We start from the raw sequence: 12,953 nt of genomic DNA, 5'->3' as shown, positions 1-12,953 counted from the left end.
TATAAAAAAGTAGTCCCTGTATGTCCCGGTATATGTAGTCCCGTATTAAAGGTGCAGTACACCATTGTGAACTTGATCATGCGCAGATGGATGCGCTGGGACACTCAGCGTCACAAACATAACATAGACACAAAACAAAATGAAAAATGACAATAAGCAAATATTATTAGTTAATATATTACACAAAAATATATTATTAGTACATACATAGTTTCTAGGACCATAGGATGCAATAAAACATTATCACTATATAACATATGATAAAAATTAAAGTAGATAAAACTGATAGACCGCATTAGTAATAGTATATGTGGCTAAACAACAATTATGTAAGAAGTATATTGAGCAGAATGTAACGTAGTATAAACCAAACTGGTTGACTAATATAATAGGTGAGTAGGGGGTGAAACGTGCCCCGTAGTGTGTTAATATATATTGTGTGCTAATATGTGTAAGAATATATGTGAATGTATATAGGTGTGACATATTCAAAAAGGAAGTGGTGTGTGAATATATAATAATAATGGACTAATGTGTATGAAAATATGAGTGGATATATAAAAATGTGTGAAACATATAGACAATAGTAATGTACTATATTGAATACAGTGACTAGTTATAAAAGTGAGTATATAAAAATACGTAGAAATATTAGAAAAATATTTCGTGATAAAGTGATTATTGTGAATCGCTTATACAGCTGTATATTAATATTTATTATTAGATAATATTATCACAGGGAGTGAAGTGCTCCTATGATAATTGAGAAATAATAAAAAATGAATATGGTGTCTAGTAAATGGCCTACGATATTTCGCCAAAGGCACCTATGTGGTGGAATATAGATCATCTGCCCACGGGGATGGATGGTTTATCTATCCAGAAGGAATGGCTTCAGGTCGAATTCTATGTTTAGTCCCAAGGGGGTTAATGTTTTTAATTCGTAAATCCAAAAGGATTCTCTCTTACCTAACGCACCTCCCCTATTCCCACCGCGCCAGTTGGTCGTGACAGCCTCTATCGCTACACATTTTAGACCTCTAGGGTTTTTACCGTGCACTTGGAGAAAATGGCTCGACACGCTATGTGAATCCAGACCTCTTTTAATATTATAGATGTGTTCGTAGAGCCGACGTTTAATCGGTCTAGTGGTCATGCCCACATACTGCAGACCACAAGGACATTCAAGGAGATAAATAATATTTGTGCTGTTGCATGTAATGTGTTGTTGAATGGTGTATTGTTTTGAAGTTTGAGTTGAAGTGAAGGTTAATTGTTTAGAACTAAATTTACATGCTGTGCATGTATTACATGTGTAATACCCTTTAATAACATTTTTGTTTGTATTTGTATTTGATGGACATTTAGATCTAAGTGGACAACTGGGAGCTAACCTTTGGCCTATGTTTGGTGCCTTGGTAAATATTATTTTTGGTTTCAATGGGAGTATTTTTGATAAATCAGTGTCTTTTCTCAGAATTGGCCAATACTTTTGAATAGTTTTCCTTATCCCTGGTGCCATCTGGTTAAATTGTGTTATAAATGGTATTTGAGTTTGTGTATTGGGTGATTTGAGTTTATACTCCAAAAGAGTCGATCTGTCTATTGCTTCGACCTCAGAGATAATTTTATCAAGATGATTTGATGGATAATTTCTATCGATAAATCTATTTTTAAGGTCCTGCGCTTGGGTTTGAAATGCTTCTATTGTGGAACTATTTCTTTTGAGTCTGATAAATTGACCTTTGGGGATGTTATCGATCCACGCAGGGTTGTGATGGCTATTGGCGTGTAGATAATTATTCGCCTGAACCTTTTTGAAATGAGTTTTAGTATGGATGGTGTTATTACAAATATATATAACTAAATCTAAAAATTCTAACGAAATATTACTGGAGGCAAATGAAAATTTTAAATTAAAAGGATTATTATTAATGTACATTTGAAACCTGTCTAGCTCATCTAGTGAGCCAGACCAAATGAAGAAAATATCGTCAATGTAGCGCCGCCATAGTACCAGGTTCGCTCCAAAGGGGCAGCTGGACCAGATGTAATTATTTTCCCAGCTGCCCATGAATAAATTGGCATAACTGGGAGCAAACCTGGTACCCATGGCGGTGCCACATATCTGCAAATAATATAAATCATTGAAATTAAAATAATTATGTGAAAGTATAAATTGAATCCCTGAGGTGAGAAATGATTTAAGTGATGCTGTAATGGAGGGATCATTATCTAAGAAATGGCCAATAGCCTCACAGCCCTGAACGTGGTCGATAACTGTATATAGTGATGTGACGTCAGCTGTGACTAAATAATAATGTGGTTGCCATTGAATGTCCTTGAGTGTCTGCAGCATGTGGGTGGTATCCCTAAGGTATGAGGGGAGTTTAATAACATGCGGTTGTAGATGATGATCGATGAATTGCGACAAATTTGATGTAAGAGACCGGATGCCCGACACAATGGGGCGTCCCGGCGGTTGGTTGAGATTTTTATGGATTTTGGGTATTATATAAAAGATAGGGATAATGGGAAACTGGTTATATAAAAATTCAAATTCCTGTTTTGTTATTTCATTTGTATCCAAACCTGTGTTAAGAAATACAGATAATTGTGGACAAAACATATTATCTCCAGGAATCAATGCGTATTCTTGGAGATGTCTCTACTTACCAACCCCTCTCCTCTAATCCCACTGACAATTATTTGCAACAATTATCTGTAATTTGTCGCAATTCATCGATCATCATCTACAACCGTATGTTATTAAACTCCCCTCATACCTTAGGGATACCACCCACATTCTGCAGACACTCAAGGACATTCAATGGCAACCACATTATTATTTAGTCACAGCCGACGTCACATCACTATATACAGTTATCGACCACGTTCAGGGCTGTGAGGCTATTGGCCATTTCTTAGATAATGATCCCTCCATTACAGCATCACTTAAATCATTTCTCACCTCAGGGATTCAATTTATACTTTCACATAATTATTTTAATTTCAATGATTTATATTATTTGCAGATATGTGGCACCGCCATGGGTACCAGGTTTGCTCCCAGTTATGCCAATTTATTCATGGGCAGCTGGGAAAATAATTACATCTGGTCCAGCTGCCCCTTTGGAGCGAACCTGGTACTATGGCGGCGCTACATTGACGATATTTTCTTCATTTGGTCTGGCTCACTAGATGAGCTAGACAGGTTTCAAATGTACATTAATAATAATCCTTTTAATTTAAAATTTTCATTTGCCTCCAGTAATATTTCGTTAGAATTTTTAGATTTAGTTATATATATTTGTAATAACACCATCCATACTAAAACTCATTTCAAAAAGGTTCAGGCGAATAATTATCTACACGCCAATAGCCATCACAACCCTGCGTGGATCGATAACATCCCCAAAGGTCAATTTATCAGACTCAAAAGAAATAGTTCCACAATAGAAGCATTTCAAACCCAAGCGCAGGACCTTAAAAATAGATTTATCGATAGAAATTATCCATCAAATCATCTTGATAAAATTATCTCTGAGGTCGAAGCAATAGACAGATCGACTCTTTTGGAGTATAAACTCAAATCACCCAATACACAAACTCAAATACCATTTATAACACAATTTAACCAGATGGCACCAGGGATAAGGAAAACTATTCAAAAGTATTGGCCAATTCTGAGAAAAGACACGGATTTATCAAAAATACTCCCATTGAAACCAAAAATAATATTTACCAAGGCACCAAACATAGGCCAAAGGTTAGCTCCCAGTTGTCCACTTAAATCTAAATGTCCATCAAATACAAATACAAACAAAAATGTTATTAAAGGGTATTACACATGTAATACATGCACAGCATGTAAATTTAGTTCTAAACAATTAACCTTCACTTCAACTCAAACTTCAAAACAATACACCATTCAACAACACATTACATGCAACAGCACAAATATTATTTATCTCCTTGAATGTCCTTGTGGTCTGCAGTATGTGGGCATGACCACTAGACCGATTAAACGTCGGCTCTACGAACACATCTATAATATTAAAAGAGGTCTGGATTCACATAGCGTGTCGAGCCATTTTCTCCAAGTGCACGGTAAAAACCCTAGAGGTCTAAAATGTGTAGCGATAGAGGCTGTCACGACCAACTGGCGCGGTGGGAATAGGGGAGGTGCGTTAGGTAAGAGAGAATCCTTTTGGATTTACGAATTAAAAACATTAACCCCCTTGGGACTAAACATAGAATTCGACCTGAAGCCATTCCTTCTGGATAGATAAACCATCCATCCCCGTGGGCAGATGATCTATATTCCACCACATAGGTGCCTTTGGCGAAATATCGTAGGCCATTTACTAGACACCATATTCATTTTTTATTATTTCTCAATTATCATAGGAGCACTTCACTCCCTGTGATAATATTATCTAATAATTAATATTAATATACAGCTGTATAAGCGATTCACAATAATCACTTTATCACGAAATATTTTTCTAATATTTCTACGTATTTTTATATACTCACTTTTATAACTAGTCACTGTATTCAATATAGTACATTACTATTGTCTATATGTTTCACACATTTTTATATATCCACTCATATTTTCATACACATTAGTCCATTATTATTATATATTCACACACCACTTCCCTTTTGAATATGTCACACCTATATACATTCACATATATTCTTACACATATTAGCACACCAATATATATTAACACACTACGGGGCACGTTTCACCCCCTACTCACCTATTATATAAGTCAACCAGTTTGGTTTATACTACGTTACATTCTGCTCAATATACTTCTTACATAATTGTTGTTTAGCCACATATACTATTACTAATGCGGTCTATCAGTTTTATCTACTTTAATTTTTATCATATGTTATATAGTGATAATGTTTTATTGCATCCTATGGTCCTAGAAACTATGTATGTACTAATAATATATTTTTGTGTAATATATTAACTAATAATATTTGCTTATTTTTCATTTTGTTTTGTGTCTATGTTATGTTTGTGACGCTGAGTGTCCCAGCGCATCCATCTGCGCATGATCAAGTTCACAATGGTGTACTGCACCTTTAATACGGGACTACATATACCGGGACTTACAGGGACTACTTTTTTATATCACGTTTACCCCTGAGGAAGAAAGTTTTACTTTCGAAACGCGTAGGGTGGTTCTGTGAGGTCTCCCACACTCAGTGGTGATCACTGTCCCCCTTGGAATCGATAGCTGCTACCCGCGGGCTGCTGTTTCTTGGCGCATATCCATCCGCATTTGAATCTGCTCCGGTTGGCGCGCTTTCAGCGGCCAGGCAGGAGGTGTCTACAGCGGCCAGCTTACACGCCAGCATCACGTGTCCACTGCGGACAGAGGCGGATACCACGGGCTGAAGGAGCCTGCACTATCCACGCAGGAGACTACACGTGTGAGCCCAGGAGTTCGCTACAGCAGCAGCCATCCACAAGAGGGGATACTCTTTTAAAATATCCACTGCCTGATACCTTCTTACATTCGGTAAGCAGTTACCCCCACTTGAGTTGGAGTGTCCTACCAGATCCCTATATATGTTTTTATGTATTTTTATGTATTTTTAATGATATACCTTATTAAATGTGTTTGTAATTTGTCACCTGTTGTTCTCAGCGTCTGTCTCATGTTGCATGTTTGTATGTGTGTTTAACAGTAATACACTATGTTTTGATTTTCTTTCCTTACATGTTTACCCACCACGTGTGGAGCATCTATATCTAAAGGAGAAAATCCACGACACTGGTTGTATAATTTTATTGTCATTTTATATAATATATATGGTATACATATTACTAGTGCAGAGCGCCATAGATATAAATTTTTGTCCATGTTATTTGGTAGCCCCATACCCTGTGACCCACTGGGTTCCATGCCTGATCATTCTGTTGGCATAGTCCGCAAATGATTCCCCGGGTTTTATATCCCCCGTCCGGAACTTGCTCCTATACCCCTCAGGCGTCAAGGCATACTGGACCAGCAGCTTGCTCTTCACATGCCCATAGTCATCAGCATCCACACCGGGAAGCTCCTGCACAGTTCTTTTGGCTTTGCCGGATAATAGTGGTCGTAGTTTGACCACCCAGTCCCTCCTTGGTATTCGGAACCGGCCGCACTGATTCTCAAAATCATTTAGAAATGAGTCCAGATCATCCGTGCCATCAATGAACTTGCTAAAACTGTGGTGATCTGGTCGGGAAAGCTCTTGTTCCCCGTTTACAAGGTGGGATTGGGAACCTTTTCCAAGTGCTACCGTGAGGAGCTTTAACCGCTGCTCGTAGCTGATTCCCTCTCCCCAGGTGGCGAGCAGTGCGCTGAGTCCAGTGGCCGTCAGTCCGTCGGCCGCAGCCGCGAACCCCTCCGCACTCCCTGGCACCAAGCCACCCACGACCGGGTGGTCAGCATCACTCTCCCCCTGTCCTTGCAGCTCCAGAGTTGGAGGGACCGCCTCAACTCCGGGCTGAGTACCATCCGCTGCAAGTGCAGCTAATTGGGTCGCTCTGCCCTCATATTCTTCTAAATCCTCCTCCAGCTGACTCTTGGAACGACCGTCTGTCGTTAAGCCATATCCCGCAATCTCTCCACGACCTGCTCTCTGTCCCAGGAACGGAACCTCCCTGAGCGCAGACTCATGGTGCCACCGGGTTATGGGTCCAGAGACCAGTGAATTATCTCGTTCTTCCTTGGAAGTGTGTGTAAGTTGCCACTTGTCTGAGGAGCTTGCAATCTACAAGGTCCTCACTATATTACAGAACCCCACAGGAAACTGGAATATAGGCTCAATCAGTATCTCACCAGCTGCCACCAGTTTTAAACGCCTATGACGGGAGACGCGCTTAATAACACATTTATATTTCGTGGGTCCTGATTGAGCAGAACAGGTTGAGCAAAATAAACTGAGATTTATTCCCTTGATAGGCAAACACACGACAACTGCAGAATAAACTTAATAATTACACTCACGGGTAGAGAAACAGAGGATAATGTCCAGAAATGTGCAAAGCACCAGAAGATTGTCCTTTAAAATGTAGTCCATTTGCAAATTGCCAAATAAATAGCCAGTTCAATCCTTCTGTGAATGTGCAAAGTCCTTTCTGGTTCTCTGGGATTGGTCTGGATCCCCAGGGCTAACGCAATCCTGAAGCAGGGCTAGTTTCCTTGTTGCGATGTGTTTTAACCCCTTGCGTTCTGGAATCGTAGCCGCTGTACTTAGGTCTTATCCGCTTGAAGAAATCAGGTAACAACAGCAGGAACAACAACAACACAGGAACAACACAGGAATGAGGGGTACAGGCCTTTTTAAGGACAAGGGCCTGTGAAGTGTTACATTAGCCTCATCCCATTGGCAAGGAATTATCTTCCTCCTATCAGAACCTGCCAGGTCACATGGGCAAATCCTACAGCCAGCTCAGGTAACTCTGAGCATGCTCAGTAAGCAGCTTGGTAGCAACTGCTAAGTAAAAAGGGGCCACTCATTTCTGGGGATGCAACGTCTGGAGTTTGGTCCCAAGGTGTGAAATATCTAGGATGAGTAACAGGATCTGCTACTCAGAAACATCCTGATTAAGTGACACTTTATGACTCTGGGGTCTTTCATGTACTGTATGCATAACATTTAGTCCTTAATGCATTACAAAGGCAGGCAGAAACAATAGCATCCTGCCTGTACATATAATCCTGCACCAGAAAGGCACTTTATCAAAAATATGTTTCCCTTATGACAAAGTTATATTTTTAATATGTGTGTACTTGGGGGATTACACTGAGGCGGTACCCCAAAAATCATGGTGCTGGCTCACTCCGTTCCTAAATTAGCAGTCTTAAAAGGGGAACAGCATATAAAATTAACCCCTTCGTCCCCAATATGAAAATAGGGGTAACCAGCCGAGCCCACTGCCTTTATTAATGCGCTGATTACCCCCATTTTCGCCACATCCCCCCCTTCCCACACCTCTCCCCCCCTTCCCACTCCTCTCCCCCCTTCCCACTCCTCTCCCCCCCTTCCCACTCCTCGCCCCCCCCCTTCCCACTCCTCGCCCCCCCTTCCACTCCTCGCCCCCCCTTCCCACTCCTCTCCCCCCCTTCCCACTCCTCTCCCCTCCTTCCCACTCCTCCCCCCCATTCCCACTCCTCCCCCCCTTCCCACTCCTCCCCCCCCTTCCCACTCCTCTCTCCCCCCTTCCCACTCCTCTCTCCCCCCCTTCCCACTCCTCTCTCCGCCCCTTCCCACTCCTCTCTCCCCCCTTCCCACTCCTCTCTCCCCCCCTTCCCACTCCTCTCACCCCTTCCCACTCCTCTCTCCCCCCTTCCCACTCCTCTCTCCCCCCCTTCCCACTCCTCTCTCCCCCCTTCCCACTCCTCTCCCCCCCTTTCCACTCCTCTCTCCCCCCCTTCCCACTCCTCTCTCCCCCCCTTCCCACTCCTCTCTCCCCCCCTTCCCACTCCTCTCTCCCCCCCCCTTCCCACTCCTCTCTCCCCCCCCTTCCCACTGCTCTCTCCCCCCCCTTCCCACTCCTCTCTCCCCCCCTTCCCACTCCTCTCTCTCCCCCCCTTCCCACTCCTCTCTCTCCCCACCCCCTTCCCACTCCTCTCTCTCCCCACCCCCCTTCCCACTCCTCTCTCTCCCTACCCCCCTTCCCTCTCCTCTCTCCCCACCCCCCTTCCCACTCCTCTCTCTCCCCACCCCCCCTTCCCACTCCTCTCTCTCCCCACCCCCCTTCCCACTCCTCTCTCTCCCCACCCCCCCTTCCCACTCCTCTCTCCCCCCCCCCTTCCCACTCCTCTCTCTCCTCCCCTTCCCACTCCTCTCTCCCCACCCCCCTTCCCACTCCTCTCTTCCCACCCCCCTTCCCACTCCTCTCTCCCCACCCCCCTTCCCACTCCTCTCTCCCCACCCCCGCTTCCCTCTCCTCTCTCTCCCCACCCCCCTTCCCACTCCTCTCTCCCCCACCCCCCCCTTCCCACTGCTCTCTCCCCCACCCCCCCCCCTTCCCACTCCTCTCTCTCCACTCCTCTTTCCCCCTTCCCACTCCTCTTTCCCCCTTCCCACTCCTCTCACCCCCCTTCCCACTCCTCTTTCCCCCCATCTCTCTGAAGTGTCCCTTCTGTTTCAGGGAGCTGAGCTGGGGCACACGCCCCGGGGCCCGGCAGAGCCGGCTCTCATCGTCCAGCTCCTACCTGGAGGGGGGCGGCATTTTCATCAGCTCCCCCATCTCCAACCTGAGCAGCAGCAGCGACAGCAAACTGCTGGAGAGAGCTCACGGCATCCTCATGTGAGAGGGGTGTCTGGGGGAGGGGCCAGAGGCTGTGGGTGCGGTCAGGTGGGAGGGGCTAGGAAGGGGCCAGTGGGAGGTACCATGGCCGGATTGACATAACAATTTTATGGGAGGGGTCAATGGTTGTTTGTGGGAGGGGCTGCATGCTTCTCATGGGAGGGGTCACAGAGGTGCCAGACTGAATGACAGGGAGAAGACCATTGGGATGCTGGGGAGGTGCGTGTGTGCGTGTGTGTGTGCGTGCGTGTGTGCGTGCGTGCGTGTGTGTGTGTGCGTGTGTGTGTGTGCGTGTGTGTGCGTGTGTGTGCGTGTGCTTGTGTGCGTGTGTGTGCGTGTGCTTGTGTGCGTGCGTGTGTGTGCGTGCGTGTGTGCGTGTGTGCGTGCGTGTGTGTGCGTGTGTGCGTGCGTGTGTGTGTGTGCGTGTGTGTGTGTGCGTGTGTGTGTGTGTGTGTCCTAAGATCTGATGTGAGGAGCTGATGAGTCTGTTATTAATAAACATTTATTCCTATTTTAGGAGAAACAGGAACACTAAGTCCAAACCTGCCCTTCCCAAGGTGAGTGACCTCAGACAGGGCCCCGTATTCATCCGCACGGAGTGTAATGTCCAGTACTGCTCCGCTCAGCTCAAGACTGCTCCGCTTAGCTCAAGACTGCTCATGACTGCTCCGCTTAGCTCATGACTGCTCCGCTCAGCACTGCTCCGCTCAGCTAATGACTGCTCCACTCAGCACTGCTCGGCTCAACACTGCTCACTGCAGCACTGCTCCGCTCAACGCTGCTCCGCTCAGCGCTGCTCCGCTCAACACTGCGCAGCGTAGCACTGCGCAGCGTAGCACTGCGCAGCGTAGCACTGCTCAGCACAGCACTGCAGCGTGAGATCCATGCTCTGCGGCGTGAGATCCATGCTCTGCGGCGTGAGATCCATGCTCTGCGGCGTGAGATCCATGCTCTGCGGCGTGAGATCCATGCTCTGCGGCGTGAGATCCATGCTCTGCGGCGTGAGATCCATGCTCTGCGGCGTGAGATCCATGCTCTGCGGCGTGAGATCCATGCTCTGCGGCGTGAGATCCATGCTCTGCGGCGTGAGATCCATGCTCTGCGGCGTGAGATCCATGCTCTGCGGCGTGAGATCCATGCTCTGCGGCGTGAGATCCATGCTCTGCAGCGTTAGATCCATGCTCTGCAGCGTGAGTTCCATGCTCTGCGGCGTGAGATCCATGCTTGAGAGCTCTAACGCTGTATAATAGCTCTTGTTGGGCTAGACAGACCTCACAGGGACCTTTCTGTTTGATTAATGACCACATGAATGTACCTCCCTCCTGACTTATGGGGCAGGTAAATATACCTCCTGCTTCAGCCCTTGGCATCCCACTGCTGGATGAAGCCTCCCTAATGATCCCTCAGGTCCTGCGGTTACAGCGTCTCTTCCCCATCGCGCCAACACATATTCCCATCCCAGCCTCCCATCTTCCTTTTGGTCGGGGACTTTGTTGTCACGGTAGACCAGGTCTTTTAACACCATTTATATTTAAGGGATCGGTCACAGGGCAAAACAAGGCAGTGAAATAAAACGAGTTTATTTGGATAGGACGTCGGAAACACACAGAAATACAAAATGCAGAGAATATACACACTAACTTTGGGTCTGGGGGGTACAAACGAGGCTTTCCTAGGTGCAAGGCGCCTGCTTCAGCAAAGGTTTACCTTGTTCACTTCACGTCACTGGAATAAGCCTGGAACAGGCACTTCACTCCTCAGGACCAGTCCTCAGCTTTGGCTAGGAATTCCCTGGGGAACCTCACCGGCGCGTCACTGGACCAGTCCCAAGACTCTGACTTGTTGAGACTGAGACCCACTGTGTCCTATGTTTTAACATGGATTCAAGCGTGGGAACCTTACCCACCAGCCAATGAGAGCAGGGCTCATCTGGCTGATGATGTCAGGGAAAGGGGCGGGCCAACCCGTATCTTACTCATGGCCATCTGCGGGGGGAGGCTCTGAGAGAACCAAACTGGCTTTTGGGACCCGTTCCTCTGCCTCTCTTGCTACCACATGGCCTGACACCTCTGACATCCTGATTCTCTATTGCAAACATCCTAGCTCCTATGTAAATGCTTAGGCTGACTGCATGGATGTGTATACATACAGTATAACACCCCATACTTTAATAAAGTATAAACTTTGGTGGACCTTGTATACGTGTGGGAAATTAGTTGGGTATATCTGGGCTTGAAACCCAGGTGTCTGGGGGGCACGGTGCTGCCCCAATGTGATTCACCCCACGAACCCACAAATAGTGCCTGCACGCTGGGTAGAATCAGGGGACCACCAGTTGCTGGGCCCCCGAACTCCTGCAAACAAAAGGAATACATTTTAACCCAAATATCCCACCTAAAACTTCCACTCCCCAAATCTGGAGTTTCTACGACACAGGGAACCCCAAACGCCTCTAAACAGGCCAGGGTTTTCTATACTTTACAGGGGACTTCCATAACCCACAAACCCAATACAGGTTCTGGGACAAACTTGACACTAACTGGGGTACCCCCCTTAACCTAGAGATTCCCTCAGCTTCAGGGATACCTGTTCATTCCTGTGCCTCATTCACCTTTCTGAGCTATGCTGAAACAGGGTACCCTAGTGGGGAGTCACGCTTGCGTTTTCAAGTGGAGATATTGCCGGGACAATGTGCCTACATATATCCGAGAATCAAGCCTGATTCCCGGGTACATTTATAGGGGAACCGACAACTCCGGCCCCCAATCTACTAGGCACATTCTGTCAATGGATCCTCCGCAAACACCCTCCCCCCCACCCCCCCCCCCTTGAAACTCAGCCCCTAGCAATCCTTGCTCGCTAGCATGCTTGTAAAGGGAAAAATACTTCTATTACAGGTAACACATGGTAAAGATACAATGTTACTGGGCCCAAGAGCTAACTCTCTTGGGCCCTTATACACCGGGCTTAACCTTTATTTGTGAGCCAGGTTAGCCCCTACGTCACATTGGTCTTTTAATCTCTCTTGGAATCCAGTCGAGTCCCATCTCTGTCCAACGATGGTCATTTCTTCTTGCGATATGTCCGTACCGTCACCAGTTTGTAATTGATTGGAAGCAGACTGATTGGTCTGTAGTTCTTGAGGTCTTCTTTGTCTCCTTGGTGGATGAGGATACCTACGGCATTGCTCCACAGCTCTAGGATTTTCAAGCAGCATGTACTGTACATTTTTTCCAAGGATTTTCCCTACATCTTCCCCAGCCTGTGTTAGGAGAGGTAGGACAGGCCTGCAATGTGCTGTGTTAGGAAAGGTAGGAGAGGCCTGCAATGTGCTGTGTTAGGAAAGGTAGGAGAGGCCTGCAATGTGCTGTGTTAGGAGAGGCAGGATGGGCCTGCAATGTGCTGTGTTAGGAGAGGTAGGACATGCCTGCAATGTGCTGTGTTAGGAGAGGTAGGATAGGCCTGCAATGTGCTGTTAGGTGAGGTAGGACAGGCCTGCAATGTGCTGTGTTAGAAGAGGTAGGACAGGCCTGCAATGTGCTGTGTTAGGAGAGGTAGGATAGGCCTGCAATGTGCTGTGTTAGGAGAGGTAGGACATGCCTGCAATGTGCTGTTAGGT

General features: G+C 46.1%; 1 protein-coding gene across 1 annotated transcript in view; it reads left to right on the top strand.

Moving 5' to 3' along the window:
• The window catches only part of LOC142469209 (unconventional myosin-IXa-like), an 86,787-nt gene that overhangs the window by 47,312 nt on the left and 26,522 nt on the right, over positions 1–12,953 (top strand). The window contains 2 exon segments of the mRNA XM_075576169.1: positions 9,176–9,334; positions 9,852–9,891. Coding sequence (XP_075432284.1) covers positions 9,176–9,334; positions 9,852–9,891 — 199 coding nt within the window.

Source organism: Ascaphus truei, chromosome 18 (assembly GCF_040206685.1).
Source record: "Ascaphus truei isolate aAscTru1 chromosome 18, aAscTru1.hap1, whole genome shotgun sequence".
Lineage (NCBI taxonomy): Eukaryota > Metazoa > Chordata > Amphibia > Anura > Ascaphidae > Ascaphus > Ascaphus truei.
The sequence above is the reverse complement of the archived record's forward strand: the minus strand, read 5'-3'. Positions and strand labels throughout refer to the sequence as shown.